The sequence below is a fragment of the Pelodiscus sinensis genome, chromosome 4 (assembly GCF_049634645.1).
Source record: "Pelodiscus sinensis isolate JC-2024 chromosome 4, ASM4963464v1, whole genome shotgun sequence".
Lineage (NCBI taxonomy): Eukaryota > Metazoa > Chordata > Testudines > Trionychidae > Pelodiscus > Pelodiscus sinensis.
Window position 1 is genome coordinate 76,115,403 of NC_134714.1, and position 16,979 is coordinate 76,132,381.

The 16,979-nt window shown below is 44.0% G+C and overlaps 1 protein-coding gene across 5 annotated transcripts in view; it reads left to right on the forward strand.

Annotated features, from left to right (window-relative positions):
- Positions 1-12,149, forward strand: part of TRIM44 (tripartite motif containing 44) — a 103,619-nt gene extending 91,470 nt beyond the window's left edge. For 3 of the 5 annotated variants that reach the window (XM_075927487.1, XM_075927491.1, XM_075927490.1), the window contains one exon: positions 2,656-12,149. Coding sequence is in view for 1 of the 5 variants with exons in the window: in XM_075927491.1 (XP_075783606.1) it covers positions 2,656-2,683 (28 nt within the window). In the remaining 4 variants the exon portion in view is untranslated. Of the gene's footprint in view, positions 1-2,652 lie in introns of all 5 variants that reach the window. The other 2 variants (XM_075927486.1, XM_075927488.1) reach the window with 1 other exon arrangement.
- The last annotated feature ends 4,830 nt before the right edge of the window (positions 12,150-16,979 follow it).

A 16,979-nucleotide genomic window follows, 5' to 3' on the forward strand; every position in this document is an offset into this window, starting at 1 on the left:
CTCTGGTAATGCTCATAGATTTTCTTAAGTTGTAGTAAAGTGAATTCAAGTGCTTGGAAAAGGGCAGCCCCAACGTGGTTGATTAGCCATATTTTCTTTATTTGGATTTTCAGCCCACATTCGGTAGTAAAAGCAATGGAGAACAATAAGATCTTGCTTTGAGTTTCATACCAGTGGATTCCAGTAACATAGTTCGGTGGGAGCCTTTCACAAAAGATACTTTGTTCCCTTTGGGACATATGCCACCAAAGAGTAGAGTTTATTTTGCAATTACTTTTCCAGAGCCTCACTGATTACGAGCAAGTTGGAAACAGTTCACATAGAGATTTGCTTGGAATGGCACGAAGGGGGACCAACACTGAGGATTTGCATTCTATGCATGGCATGGCGTGCCTTGTCTGCATGAGCTCTTTCTTGTTCCTAGGATACACTTGCTTGCCTTAATTTATGGGGCTAGTTCCCCCGCCCTTCCCTTTGGCTGAGATGTGTTTTGACTCTCTCACTAAGCTCCTTTCTGTGCAGGAGCAAACCCACTAGCAGTGAATTTAAGTGAAATGAAAGGACAGTCCTTATGCTCAGGTAGGGTCTGGGATGCTGCAATGCACTCAGCATGCTTGGATGCAAAAGAAACCTCATGTTTTGATCAATCGGAACCCCCCTGAAGAGCAGGGGTAGGGGGAGGGCGCTGCAGAGAGACTCTGTTCCCATTAGTGTAAGTTGAAAGATGTGGACTACAATAGCGATGGCATGTGAACTAAGCAAAGGAAAGAACTGACCCCCTGGATCAGACCAAATATCCACCTACTCCTCTCTCTTAACAGCCTGTAGCTCCAAAGGCTTCAGAAAATTATATAACTTCTCCAGTCCCCTTTTGCAGCAGTGACAATTAACAATGGAAAATAATCATAATTACTAATATCATATCAATACATATTACCAAACTTAATGATGGATGGCACCTCTTTACCTTATTCTGCAGTAATATTCCAAAGGTTTGGGGGAAAGGGAATTTCTTCCTGGCCACTGATTTGCTCTCTGAGACATGAAGATTGATGGCCCTTGTAACTCACCCTAGTAGGTGTAATTGCAGGTATCAATCTTGTTCATATGTATGTAATGTTTGGATTCTTATTGCACCATTAGGTCAAGATGAGTAGAAAATTCAAGGCTTCACAGTGGCTCCACAGAAACGTTATACCAGGGAAAATCTCATGTTAAAATCTATGTATCTTGTAGGTACTTGCTGCTTGGTGTGGACTGGATTTGTCCACCTTTAAACCATTTAGAAAAGTTGACTCCACCACACTCATTCAATTTCTGGGAGCTACTTACTAACTGTCTTTCATGGTGTTGCTGCCCACAATGAGCTCCAGTTTTCTGCCCATCGCCAGTGGGAGGGAAGATCAGTGATCAAGTTCCAACCTTGGGCTCTTTTGACTCTTTATGGACTGGGAATACTATGAGAGACAGTTAGGGAAAGGGAGAGAGAGGATTATTATTTGTAGTTGGCTAATAACCAGGGCTCGACAAATCACTGAATCTACTCGCCATGGCGAGTAGATTTCAGCCAGTCGCCCTGTTCACTGGCAGCGCACACATGTGCAATGCAGGTCTTGCGCATACGCAGTGCGGGGCTGACGAGTAGGTTTCACCGCCGTTTGTCAAGCCCTGTTAATAACTATTCATTGGAGTGGGTTCAGAGAGTTGGAAAATCTTAGTCCAGTTCTCCTGTGGACAGGTGCCCACATCACACATTTGGGCCTCTATGGCACTAACTGCCCCCCTTTTTGGCAGTCTTCATAGAGTTCCCAAGGATTGAATGGATGATAGTCTCTCAGCCAGAACATCATTGTCCAGAATCCTGTTGAGACATACCATAGGTACAAAATTGGCTTGTCTTTTGTAATTACCTAATCATGTAGGTCATCAGAGCTTGATATTAGGTCCTTCAGGGTCAGACTGGTAGCAATAGTTGGTTGTTTCCCTACTAGTGTCTTGTCCACAGATGAGTATCAGCCAGGCCCTCTGCCAAGGGTATTACACATGCTGTCCCTCATCTTTCGTCTAGGGCTGTCAGTTGTGCACCTTTCACCAATACTAATGTCTCTAAATCAGTAGTTTCCAACCAGGGGCACATCAGCTCATCTAGATATTTGCCTAGTTTTAGAACAGGCTACATAAAAAACACTAGCAAAGTCAGTACAAACTAAAATTTCATACAATGACCTTTTTATATTGTTTTATATACTATAGGCTGAAAAGTAAGTACAATATTCATATTCCAATCGATTTGTAATTATATGGTAAAAATGATAAAATAAACACATTTTCAGTAATAGTATGCTGTGAAACTCTTTTGAGAGGGGGGTTATGTCTGATTTTGTAAGCAAGTAATTATTAAGTGAAGTGAAACTTGGGCTACACAAGACAAATCAGACTCCTGAAAGGGGTATAGTAGTCTGAAAAGGCTGAGAACAATTGCTCTAAATGACAGAGAAAATGTTCAGTATTTGATGGTGATTAATTCATGTAGGCCTTTACATTCCACTTGGGGAGACGTACTCATCATCACGAGCCATACATTTTCCACCTGTAGATCATCTGCCATTTCACTATTGTTCCCTTCCTGACAGGAAATCTTCTTTTTCTTCACAGAAGGATCCTCTCCACTCTGACTTTGTGATGATGAGGAATGCAGGAAGCGCGTCTTCAGTCACACAACTGCAGCAGAAGCAGCAGCTGATATTTTCTCCCTATTTTGCTGTGTCTTTGAGTCTCCAAGATAAAAATGTGATCTTTCCTCATTCTGACCTTTGGGAACACACTTATTGTCATGTGTAGCAACATGTTTTGCTGATCTGCCTCTTCTTAGGAGGACAAATAATCTGCTGAGATAGTACACTGGTCTTTGAAAATGTGGACCCAGTAATTAATATGAAGAATGCATTACAGTGGAAAGTAGAAATATGAGTCTAAAAGACATTCTGGTTTGTTTACTGTTGGAGTTACTGAGGACTTCAGTTTCAATAATTCATTGCAGCTAAGATTAATACATGACATGAGGTGGAAATGGTCTTTCAAGATGAAGGATTGGAGTGGTGTAGTTCAGTGTTTAATTTTGTGTTTTCTGAAAGATGCTGCATGAAAGACTGCATAACAACTGAGCATAGTCCATATTTCTGAGCCTTTGTATGGGGAAGAAAGTGTATCATGAATGACGTTTATGCTTCATGAGTGAGGCTGTCTGAGCACAGGTTAGAGAATCAGGAATCCCTGCTTTGACACTGGCTTCCCCAAGGGCTTCCAGAAAGTCTCTTTACCTCTCTAGCTCAGTCTCTCCACCTGTAGCATGGCCAGAGGACTGCCCCAGGAACTCCCATAAAGCTCTCATCTTCAGGCTTCCCACTTGTAGCCTCGGGGCACTTGATATATTATAGTTCCCTATAACCCCTATCTGTCCTCTTTGCGTGCTCTGTAATGTGAGTGAATTACAGCCCTGCTTAATGAAAGGACTGCAGCAGATGTACAGTGAGTAAGAAATTAGATGAGGGTCTGTGCATCTTAGAGATTCATCCTGCCACCACCTACTACATATCGTTGGCTCACATCCACAAGGGTACTTGGGTGCCTAAATACTTAATTATTGGGCCAAAGAGAGAAAGAAAGTGAAAGTTGCCTGGTGGATACAGTACCCACTGGGAGGTGAGTGCAGTCCCCCAGCTACAATAAACAGAGTAGAACAGTTTCAATAGGAGAGACTGGGGGAGCCCCACCTTAGAATATCCCATAGTTCAGTGGTTAGAGCACTCCACTGAGGAGTGGGTTTTTGTGTTCAAATTGTTCCTCCCCCTCAGACCAAGGAGGAAATTGAACCTGGGTCTTCCTCATCCCTGCTGAGAGTGCTAACACTTAGGCTAAAAATTATAAGGGAGCTGCAACCCTTGGGAACAATGAAACTGTCCAATATGGGGAGGCTCATGAGAATAGTGATTAGACCCTTCTGAAGAGCTGTGTGCTCACATTGGTGAAAGATAAGAATGCCTCCTAAACATGCCGCATTCAGACCCTAGATTCAGTGAGGTCCTTAAGCAGTGAGCAGTCCGTTGACTTCCTCCTCCACTGTTCTCTTGTTCCTCACTCCTAATGACTCCTGGCCAGTGTGAAACTGATTTGCTGTTTACCTTGGCACTCTAGAGAAGATTTGGGGAAAAAATCTTATTTTCTGTGTAGGCTTGAGATCTACTACAACCATACTGCTGGAGTACAAGTGGTATAAGAGTTTACTGTTAGGGATGAAGGATGTCATAATGTATTACACATGTGACCAGAGCCTTCTCAAACATGTTACCTCTTGCCCTAACATATATTTAGTTTATACAACTCAGTTTGTTTAGTTTCAGTTTAAGAACAAACAACCAAAACCCTTCTGCTTTCTTTTTCCCATTTGATCATTAATTGTTACTGAAGAACTAGGTCAAACTCTTTACCGATATAAGCCAATCCAGTTCCATTGAAGTCAGTGGTATAACTCTGTTTGCAGTAATGGTGAATTGGGCTCTGGAGTTCAATAGTGTAGATCAGCCCTGGGCAAAATACAGCCCATGGGCCAGATCTGGCATGCCAAACCACAGGATCTGGCCAATGGACGGTGTGGGGAGCCCCAGGCAGGCTCCCTGCTTGCCTCGCCCCACCCGCACATCGCTCAGAAACAGGCTGCAGGGCAGTTTCACTTTAAAAACTGAGCCCGGAGGGGGGGAAAGCTTTAGGAGCTGCTCCCTACCCCAGCACAATTCCATTGGTTGGCATCTGGCCAGAAACTGGCCAATGGGAGCTGCCAGTTTCAATACAGGCAGCCATGAAGCATAAGGGGCTTGTAGGTATTCACAGAGCACATGACTACACCCTGGGTGGGGTCAGGCAGGGAGACTGATTCAGGAGCAGGCTACTGGCTAGTAAGTTTCCTGGCCCGAGCCTGCCTCTGGCACTCCAACCCCTCCCTTCCCCAACCCTCTGCCCGCCTATTCCACATACGCAAATCTTCTGCCCCCCTCCTGCACCTCCATACCCTCTCCCAGATCTGGCACCCCAATCTCCTGCCCCTGATCACAGTCCTCCTGCCCTAGCTCACAGCCCAAACTCCTGCACATCCTGTACCCCAATTCCCTGCCCTAGGTCACAATTCAAACTCCTGAACCCCAGTCCAGTGCCCCAGGTCACAACTGCCTCCTTCACCCAAACTCTCTCCCTTACCCCAAGCTCCCTTCTGAACCTAGCCTCCATCCCAGATCCCACACCTCCTCCATTAATATATATCAAAAAGTGCAGCCCTCGTCCACTTTCCAAATTTATGGAGTGGCCCCCTGTCAAATATTTTTACCCACCCCTGATGTAGATGGAATGTAGTGACTTCCTAAGTTTCAGTGTAATGTGTCAGTTTCTAGAGTAGCTTGAAATTGAATATCAAGGTTTGGAAAACAGATGGGTTATTTAGGTAAAAAAATAGCAGCATCAGTGGAACCAGGCATGTGAATAAGGAAAGCAAATATGGCCCTGAATCTCTAAACAACACAATCCACCTAGTAAATAGGGTTTTCACAAATCTGAGAAGTTGCACAGTGCTGTTTTTGTTAGGTTTTTTAACAACTCCCACTGGGAGGGTTTTTTTCCTCAGCAGCACAGATTTTTGCAGAATATATCATTTAGATAGATTTCAGGGGAAACATTTGTTTAATCATTGAGCGAAACAAATTTTTACTTCCAAAAATTTTTTTTATCACAATTTGCATAAAAATAAAGACCATGATCCAGAAACCTGCTATACAAAACTCAATAATCCAGACAGACAGAGGCACTTGCAATGTATGTTTGGAATGATTTTTTTAATCTCTTTTGCAGTCGTATTCTATCTAGGACACCTGGTAAAAATATGAAGCAGAATGGACCATGATTTCTGTTTTATGCATTTGATCAATTTAAATCTTGAGATATTTCCTATGATTGTTCCAGCAGCCTTCTGTAAGCTACACAGTGCCATGTTAGTCCTTCAGCACAAGAATTACATTGTGCCCATTTTGTTCTTTGGCCGTACTGTGTAAGTGCAGATGTATTATTCAGATTAGCTTGACTTAAGTTTTGATTTGACATGTGCTGCAGTGCTCACAGAAATACCAAGTAAGGCTTTATCATGGGAGTAGGTAACAGCTTCTGTAATGAATCAGAAGCTGAATAAGGGTGACTGGTTGCTATCCAAACAGAAGAAAAAGTTCCTTTTTAGCATGGCTTATTAAAATGATGGTGCACCGAAGTGGGTAACAGTAGCAGCAGAAGAGAAATCCTATAGGTATCAAGGCACTGATATAACTACACTGGGAGGAAATAGCTGTTAATTCCCATAGCTTTACTCCCCAAACTCCCTGTGTTTTAAACAAATGCCTCTGGCAGTGGGCTGCAGAGATGGACAAATCAAAGTACTTTATTGACATTAATTAATCCCCACAACCTCCCTCTGAGATAAATGATTATTATTCAACAGGTCAGGAAACTGTGGCATTGAATGACTAAATGACCTAGCCAAGGTCCCTCAGTGACACAGTGGGAAATAAAACCCAAAGCTCTGGGCTCCATTTTGGTAAGCCTTGTGGATAAGGGGAAAGTGGTAGATGAGGCATATCAAGACTTTAGTAACATATTTGATATAGTCTCACATGACCTTCTCATTAACGAACTAGGAAAATACAATCTAATGGAGCTACTCTAAGATGGATGCATAACTGGTTCAATAACCATTCTCTGAGAGTAGTAGTGATCAATGCTTCAGAGTCATGCAAGAAGGGACTAATAAATAGGGTTCCACAGGGATCAGTTCTGTTCAATATCTTCATTAGTGATTTACATAATGGCATAGAGAGTATGCTTATAAATTTTGCAGATGATACCAAGCTGGGAGGGTTTGCAAGTGCTTTGGAAGCTTGGATTATAATTCAAAATAATCAGGACAAACTGGTAAATAGGATGAAATTCAGTACGGACAAATGCAAATTACTCCTTAGGAAGGAACAATCACTTACACATATACAAAATGGGAAATGAGTCAACAGTGAGACATAGCTGAAAGAAAAAACAAACATCATTCTGGAATGTATCGGCAGGAGTATTGTAAGCAAGACACGAAAAGTAATTCTTTTACTCTACTCCATGCTGATTATGCCTCAACAGGTGCAGTGTATCCAACACTGGGCACATTACAGGAAATATGTGGCCAAATTGGGAAAAGTCCAGAGAAGAGCAACCAAAATGATTAAAGGTCTAAAAAATGTGACCTTTGAGGGAAGACTGGGTTTGTTTAGTCTGGAAAAGCGAAACTAAGAGGAGATATGATAACAGCTTTCAAAGACATAAAAGGTTGTTACAGAGAGGAAGGAGAAAAAAATACTCTCCTTAATCTCTGATCATAGGACAAGAAGTAATGGGCTCAAGGAAGGTTTAGGCTGGATGTAGAAAAAACTTCCTGTTAGGGTTGTTAAACACTGGAATAAATTATCTTGAGACGCTGCAGAATGTCTATCAGTGAAGATTTTTAAGAGCAGGCTAGACAAATACCTCTCAGGGATATTCTAGATCAGCAGTGGGTAATAACCAGCCCACGGGCTGGACAGAGTTCTCCAGAATTATCCCTGGCAGTTCACCAGCAATTTATTTACCTGCACCTCCACAGGTCTGGCCTCTTGAAACTCCTGTTCGCCACAGATTGCTGATCCCATCCAATGGGAACTTCAGGCAGCTGTACCTGCGGAGGTGAAGGAAAACAAACCATCGACAGCCTGCCTGGGCTAACCTTGGCAAGCCATGTCTAGCTTATTGCCCACCTCTGCTCTAAATGATGGTTGGTCCTGCCATAGGTACACGGGACTGGACTTGATGACCTCTCATGGTTCTTTCCAGTTCTGTGTTTCTAAGAATCATAAGCTTCAGGGGGTAGCCGAATTAGTCTGTTACAGAAAAAAACAGCAACCAAATGGTCTGGTAGCACTTTATAGATTAACACAATATGTAGATGGTATCATGAGCTTTCGTGGGCACAGCCCACTTCTTCAGATGACCGGAGTTATGATTAGGGGATAAGGAAACTCGAAATGAATAGGAGAAGGGAAGGGGGGGAGGGAGGGGAGAAAGATGTTCTGTCGCCCATCCCCCTACCTCTATGCATAAAGTATCAGGAGAAAGGGTGCTAAACCTGAGTAGATAAAGATCAAAGTCAGTGGATAAATAAAAAAACAGGTCTATGTAGCACTTTAAAGACTAACAAGATGGTTTATTAGGTGATGAGCATTCGTGGGACAGACCCACTACCTCAGATCAAATAGTGGAAAAAAATTGTCACAACCATATATACCAAAGGATACAATTTAAAAAATGAACACATATGAAAAGGACAAATCAAATTTCAGAACAGGAGGAGGATGCGGGGGGGGGGGAGGTAAATGTCTGTGAGCTAATGATATTAGAGGTGATAATTGGGGAAGCTATCTTTGTAACGGGTAAGATAATTAGAGTCTTTATTCAAACTTAGGTGTAAAGTGCAGAATTTAAGCATGAATGACAGTTCAGAAGATTCTCTTTCAAGTGTAGTCTTAAAAGGCCTTTGAAGCAGGATGCAGGTAATCAAGGCAAGAAATTGTTTTTTCTTTGTGATCCTGTCTAATATCTGTTTTGTAGGCATTGATCCTTTGGCGAAGGGTCTGAGACGTTTGTCCAGTGTACATAATGGCTACGTCTACACTGGCATGATTTTCCGGAAATACTTTTAATGGAAAAGTTTTCCGTTAAAAGCATTTTCGGAAAAGCACGTCTATATTGGCAGGACGCTTTTCCGGAAAAGCGTCCGTGGCCAATCTAGACGCGCTTTTCCGCAAAAAAGTCCCAATCGTCAATTTCGCGATCAGGGCTTTTTTTGCGGAAAACACTACTGTGCTGTCTACACTGGCCCTTTTCCGGAACAGTTTTCCGGAAAAAGACTTTTGCCCAAACGGGAGCAGCATAATTTTTTACATTAGATAGTCAGTGCTTTTGCGGAAATTCAAGCAGCCAGTGTAGACAGCTAGCAAGCTTTTCCGAAAAAGCGGCTGATTTTCCGGAATAACTTGCCAGTGTAGACACAACCAATGTGTTGGACAGGTTTAAGTTGGGGGCTGTAGGTGATGACAAGTGGTGTTCTATTATTGGTTTTCTTGGGTCTGTCTTGAAGTAGATGTTTTCTAGGTATTCGTCTGGCTCGTTCAATTTGCTTTTTTATTTCTCCGGGTGGGTAGTTGAGGTTTATGAATGCTTGGTAGAGATCCTGAAGTTTCTGGTCTCTGATGGATAAGGCCGGAAGGATACCATTCGGAAAGTAGTTAGCACCTTCATTGATAAAGGTTCCACCACCCCACATTGTGTGATTTCATCATATTGTGTGATTCCATTTCCAGTGTCAGCATTAATAGAGAACTTGCTGTATCCTGCCCTCAATGGGTAGTAGTTAATGTCTGATGTAGTGTTTAGAAAAAACACACCACATCTAAGCCAAATAAAATATTAAACTCATAGGCATACTGGAAATTCAGCTGCTGTTAGTATGAAGCACTCTTGGTCCTACGGATGGTGCTGTCTATTTTTACATAGTCATTAGTCTTATCCATCCTCTTGGGTCAATGCAGCCTTAAATATAGTTGCAGGTATTTTTCTCTGACCAAAGAAAGCCTGCTTCCTATTTTTGCCATGTAGGCTAAAATGCATAAAAGCTAAAAGACATTGCTATCCGTAAGACTGTTGTTATAAAGTTAACTTTGCTGCAGTTCCTGCAACAGAACCACTGCATTGTAATGGCCATGTCAACTCCTGTGCTGCAAATGGTGCAGAGCTGTTGGGAAAAGCTATCTTCCTCATTTAGCTTTGGCTCCCATGAAAGAAGATGATTGCCATTTCAATCACTCTCCATAAAAGCTACAATTCAAGTCCCGTCATAACTAAAGAGAGCTCAGTGTGGTGTCATCATTACTTAGCTCAGGGTGAACATGAGAAACAAGGTGCTCAATCCTGGCCTAATTGCAAGTGTCACAAATTACTTGTTGTTGAGAGACTGGCTCATTATTGGAGGGCCTTTTGCATGAGGAGGCCTAGAACGTATGATGCAGAGTGGCACTGCCGGAGTGGAATGAGAAGAAAACCCAGCAGAAGTCACATACAGTAGGATTTCTCTTAATGTCTTGCTGTGATGCACTGATTAGCTTAAAGAGGAGAGGATTTCCAGGGTAGAATTTTTTCTACTACAACTCTGCTCCCACAATGTATTTTTATTTAGGCCTGATTCTGCACAAGGGCGCCATTTCGAGGGGGGGGGGGAGCAATTGTGCACTCCAGAATGCGTCTACTTTTTCATCCCATTCCCAGAACTATCAGGGAGTGAGGGGGAAGTGCCTGCATCCAGTCCAGGCCTCTCACATCTGGCTAGTGAAGGGAGCTCACTAGCCAGGTGTGAGGCATGCATGGAATGCAGGCAGTTCCCCCTCACTCCCTGATAGTCTGGGAAAACGGATGTAAAACAAGCTGCGCCCAGGAATGCACAGCTGCTGACCCCCCCCCCGCGCACACACACCCCTCCGGAAATGACGCCCTTGATTCTGCAAAGCTCTTAAGCCTGCACTTAACCTCAAATACATGCTTAAGTCTAATCATGTGTTTAAGTGCTTTGTGTGGGAACTACTACTGATTAATAATTGCTCTTGTTCAGTTGCCAAATGTTCATCACACAAGCCATAAGGGTAGGCTCTGGGCTTATTGAAAATTAGTACAATCTGTAATGAACATTTCTCAGTGGAAAAAATGGCTTGGCTATTTTTTCCCCCCTTGCCAGATCTTTTATCAGTCAAATCAGGGAGGAGGCATGCTTTGTGTATGCACCTGAAAGTCAGGAATTTGCATTGTAACTCCAAATCTGGCCTTGGGCAAGACATGTAACCTGTCTGTGCCTAGGGCTTTGTCTACACTTCTAAAATTAAAGAGAGGCAGTGCTTTACAGTGAAAGTGCATCTTCGGCAGGAACGCTGGGATAGAGCTCTCCCAGCATTGTATGAACTATCTGTACCAGGGAGTAACTAACAGCACTGGGAATCCGTTTATACTGGCACTTTACAGTGCTATATCTTGTTATGGGAGTGGGGGGGGGGGAGCGTGTCACACTCTTGAGCCAGAAAGTTGCAGTGCAAAGAAGTGGCATTGTGAACCAAGCTGTGAACTAACACGGCTACCCCTCTGATACTTGAACCAAGCTGTAGCACTGGAAGCTGCACTCCCATTGCTGTTAGCAACTCCCCTAGTGGAGATGGTTTACACAGAACACTGAAATGGCTACGTCTAGACTAGCATGATTTTCCGGAAATGCTTTTAACGGAAAACTATCAAAGGAGTTTGCCTGAAGCCAGACTACATGAGTGGATGAGGACTTTAGGACTTTGACCCTTGGTGAGGGCAAATAAGTGCCTGACTGGGGGTTAGGCACCCAGGTGCTTTTGAAATTCCCACTGAGGCACCTAAGTGTACCTTTATATGTCTAAATGTCTTTTAAAATATGGCCCCAACTCATATGCACTACTTGTCGAAGAAAAAAAGAACTGTATCCACACACAAGGTCAAAACGCACCTCTCTTATCTTTAGGCACTTGGACCCAGATCCTCAAAGTTTTTTAGGCACCTAACTCCTGTTGGTTTCAGTAGTATCTAAATACCTTTCAGGATCTGGCTCTTAAATACCTTTGAAAATGTGTCTCTACATCCCTTTTGTGTCTCAGATTGATCTTTAGACCTTATTAGACTTTAAATAGTTAAAATAAGCTTCTTTGAAACAACAATATTTGTATTATTATATTTCCATTACAAAGTTTGTTAAAAGGGAGAAGGATCTGAGATGGGAAAACCAGAGGCTGTCACATTGGTTTGATTTTTGTTTCAGGAGAATGCAAACATTATTTTAATTTAAAGGACAAATCAAATCCCATGAGGCATTACTGACATCAGCATTACCACAAGGGAAACCAAGCAGACTCCTTTTTAGCATAGAATGTGCTTTGTAATATATATAATTCTTAATAAACTGCAAATATTGCTTTTTTGCACTTTCTGGGCTCTGTGTCTTCAATTCAAGTGATGTTCTCCATGAACATTATTTATTGATGGCTTAAAGTTGCAGACTTTTCTTTTGTTTGTTCTCAGGACCTGTCCAGCGAAAGAGAAAAAGTGAGTCTGCAGCCTGAGGCTGAGACTTTTGGAAGGCAGCAGTGGTAAATGGTGACAGTGAGTGAAGCAATCAAGTGGCCAATCTTAGTTACTGGAAAAAGAAAAAAGGGATGAAATGCTCCTTGAAGTCAATTGAGTCATTAGCAGGCTTTCAATATGACTAAAATGCTACTGTCCGTGTGACAGCACCTGCCTTGTTTATTGCAGTGTTAGTATCCGTGTATGCATCTATAGCAGTTCCATTTCCATCTGCAGGGAGTGTAACGGTCTCAGTCTGATGCTCTGCAGATTGAACTTCTTAAAATCTATTTTAATGGGATGAAAAATACTGAGCCAGTTATAGATCAGATTTATAAACTCATTTATATATCAGAGTGAGAGTTTGTTTCTGGTCTCATTCACACAGCTGTAAAGCCCCCTGAAGTCACTAGACTTTACACTTGAGGTCAGAATTTGGCCCAGTATTCTTAGGCTTTCCCCATAAAGCTCAGGATATTTTTAGTCCTGCAACACTCAAGCCTCTTTATTCATGTTTCCAAATATTGTTCCCATCTGCTGATTTGGTTTATGACAACACTAGCAACGGCCACTTTCCCTAGGGCCACATCAAATTCTTTAAGACATCTGAATCTGAAGACTGGATGAGTGGGAAAAATGCAACTGACAATATTCACCCTCCTCATTCGCAAAGGCCTGGATAATGAAATCTTTAGGCAAAATAAAGCAAAGCGAAGAAAATCTGTTTCCTGTGGGCTTAGAAACCACTACGGCAGCCAGCTTCTGGGAGGCTGATTTAATTATACCAATCTGAGAGATCACTTGACATCTCTCCAGCCCTCAGTCTTGGAACTGGACTGGAGAAATCATTTTAACTCAGTGGTGCTCATTCTAGTCAGGAAGACATTACAATAGAATTAAGATTATAAAATACTCCCTCTTGTGTTCTTTGTTGCCAAAATCAGAGAGGGTATGTCTACACTACCCCGCTAGTTCGAACTAGCGGGGTAATGTATGCATACCGCACTTGCTAATGAAGCCCGGGATTTGAATTTCCCGGGCTTCATTAGCATAAGCGGGGAGCCGCCATTTTTAAATCCCCGCTGCTTCGAACCCCGTGTAGCGCGGCTACACGGGGCTCGAACTAGGTAGTTCGGACTAGGGTCCTATTCCGAACTACCGGTACTCCTCGTGAAACGAGGTGTACCGGTAGTTCGGAATAGGCACCCTAGTCCGAACTACCTAGTTCGAGCCCCGTGTAGCCGCGCTACACGGGGTTCGAAGCAGCGGGGATTTAAAAATGGCGGCTCCCCGCTTATGCTAATGAAGCCCGGGAAATTCAAATCCCGGGCTTCATTAGCAAGTGCGGTATGCATACATTACCCTCCTAGTTCGAACTAGGAGGGTAGTGTAGACATACCCAGAGAGAGTTTCCACATCCTCAAAAGACAGCTGTTTGGTTTCTTCCCTTTTGCTGTGATTTCTGACTGCTCCCTGTCTGTACTCTTGCAGCAGGCCCTGTGGAGATATTTTGGGAGGAACCAAAGTGTGGAATATTTTTGCATGGCAGGAGGTGAAGGTGGGTTGACTGGGTGAGAAAGATATGGAAGGGTGCCAAACTGACTAAAGATACCTGCAATAGGGACTACTAGCGAAGGTAACGGGGGACATTGGTCACATGACACCTGCACAACCCCTAACCTGGGGAGGGCCCTGCCTCTCCTTCTCCCCCCGCCACCACAATTCCACCCTTTCTCCCAGGCCCCCTCCATCTAGTGATGCAGCCCAGGGGACTAGCAAAGGGGGAGGGTCAATTGCCCCAGAGCCTGGAGATTTAAAGGGCCACAGAGCTCCTGGCTGCCACTGCTACTGTGGCAGCAACAGTGATGAAGCCCTGGGCCTCTTTGAATTGTTGACGGACCAGTGTTCCATGTGGCTCTGAGGACGCAGGGCGGGGAGCGGGGAGAGAATGTGTGTGGTGGCCTGGGTGATGCCAAGGGCTGACTGCTCTCGGCCCTGCCCCTTCTGCCCAAAGCCCTGCTCCTTCCAGGGCATGGAGCTGCCCCGCCTTGCCAGGGGCCCACGGAGGCTGTCAGTGCCCCTGCATTAGACTGTGAGAGTGCTCTAAAACTTAGCTGTGGATTGCATAGGAGACTGTACTTTGGGCAGTCACTTCCAGTTGTGTGCCCAACATTTCATATGTAAAGTTTTCCCAATGGAAAACCAAACCATGTATTCCTGTTACTATGCAGCTACTATTCTGCCATTACTTTAACACAGCAGGTTTCAAATTGTGGGTTGGGACCCCAAAGTGGCATTTTAATAGGGTCACTAGGGCTGGCTTTAGACTTGCTGGGGCCTGAGACCAAAGTAGAAGCCTGAGCTCCACGGCTGAAGCTCAAGGTCTTCAGCCTTAGGTTCCAGGCCCCACGGCTAGGACTGAAGCCTTCAGGATTTGACTTTGTCCCTTGCCCCAAGCAAGGTGATGGGGCTTGGGTGGGCTCATGCTCTGCGCCCCGTTTGTGTGGTCATGTAATTTGTATTGTGAGAAGGGGATCACGGTGCAATGAAGTCTGAGAACACCACACCTTTGAAGAATATGCAGTGAGATGTGACCATCAAAATTGGGACTTAGCTGCTGCAACACACAGGTGATTCCACATATCTTGGGTTATGTGGCTAGATTCCCCCACACAGTGCATGCGGAGAGAGACAGGGCCTGAGATGACAGTCACAAAAGCCAGCATGGAAGGCAGGAAGCCACCTAAGATACCACCAGAGTGGTATGCCCTACGCCCCCACCTCTCTCAGGCACCAACGGGGGAAGGAGCTCTAGTCTAGAGTCCCCAGGTTCATAAGCTATTTCTTGCTAGACCATCAGCAGTGCACAGCGAATTCCCCACACAACAGCTGGGTATGCAAGCCTCCACAGCTTTGGGCCAGTGGATAATTTCCTTCCCTAGGATGTAGAAGACCCAGATTCAATTCCCTTTTCTGACTGGTGAGAAGGGATTTGAACTAGGCACTCTGTTTCTCTTGTTGATGCCATGCCACTTTGTATAAATAAAAATACTTGTAGCCCCAGAAAGAGTGGGTCAGGCACTCCATTGAGATGTAAGCCACCAACATTCAAATCCATCCTCCTCCTCAGGCAAAGGGGAGGGGAAATGGCCCAGCAGCTTCCATCTCTGGGTCAGTACCTAAGCACTGGGCTAAAGATTATAAAGGAGATCATCTGCCATTTAGTGTGGAGGTAGGCGTGCTCTCTCCTACCAGATTGGGCCAGACAAGCAAGATGGGAAGGCACTGTCTGTCTTCACTTGGTTTGATGATGGTGCTGGGCTTTAGACATGAGAGAGGCAACAACCTTAGGCAGCAATGCACATGCTCAGACAGAAACTTATCCAGGAGGGGAACTGTTACAAAAAATTAGGCCCCAAGTGAGTCTAGGCACCTACAGCATTTGGTGGCAGTGAAACAGGTGTTTTATGGATCTCACTAGCACCTAAAACTGAAACTTTGTGGATCTGAGCAACATTTATTCCCCCTTTTAAAGTATACTTCACTATGGCTACTTCTGCACTGTAGGCTTCTTGCACAAGAACTGTTTTGCACAAGAGTTCTTGCGAAAAGGTCTTGCGCAAGAGCACATCCACACTGCCATGTGCTTTTGCGCAAGAGTGTCCATGGCAGTGTGAACACTCTCTTGCGCAAGAAAGCTCTGATGGCCATTTTAGTCATAAGGGTTTCTTGCACAAGAAACCCTGTTGCCCATCCACACTGCTTTCTTGCACAAGAGGGCTTATTCCTCGTGGGGAGAGGAATAACTCTTGCGCAAAAGCCCTCTGTTCTGACACTTTGCTGTAAATTTACTGTTGCAAGAACGCGCGTGTAGTGTAGACGCTCTGCAAGTTTTTGCACAAGAACAGATGTTCTTGCACAAAAAGTCTGCAGTGTAGATGTAGCCTATAGAAATTTCTCCTGACTATATCACTACAGCTATGGCTACACTACTGGTATCCTGGAAAACCTCTACCGTGTCCAGGGAATGCATCTGCTCTTCTGAAAATTTTTTCAGAAGAGCAGATGTGCTCTGTTAGAAGCCCTGAAAATCTTGTTGCATGAGGAAAAAGAGCTCTTCCAAAAGAGGTTTTTCCAATATTTGGCCCAGTGTAGATGGACCAAATTTTGGAAAAGCCTCTTCCAAAAAAAGAATTGGAAAAAGGTACGAAAATTGCAGAGTGCAATTTGAGTACCTTTTTTCGAAAAAGAAGTGTAGTGTAGACATAGCCTCCATCACCTACTCTGATATTCTGTCAGTAACGGAGGCCAGCACAATGCCATTCCCAAAGGAACATTCTTCCTGACTCATCTTGCAGTTGTCTTATGCCTTGAAGCATGAGGATTAACTACCAACCTGGTAATTTTATCCTAGCCTGGCTAACTACAAGTGCCATTCTGAATCACGGAACCTTTCTTTAAAACTACCTGAGAAGTTTTACCTCACACATGGTTCCAAAGGTTATAGAAACTAGATGCTGCCCTGATACTTAACTTGGGGCTTTAAAGCCTCCTGCTCCTCTTTGGTATCTGTGGCTTTCTTCACACCTGATCAGAGCTCTTGCTGCTTAGCCAGCTGTAAGCAATTCAGATATAGCGCTGATTGCAGGGAGAACAAGATGCTTCAGGAGACAACAGAAAAAACCAGAGGG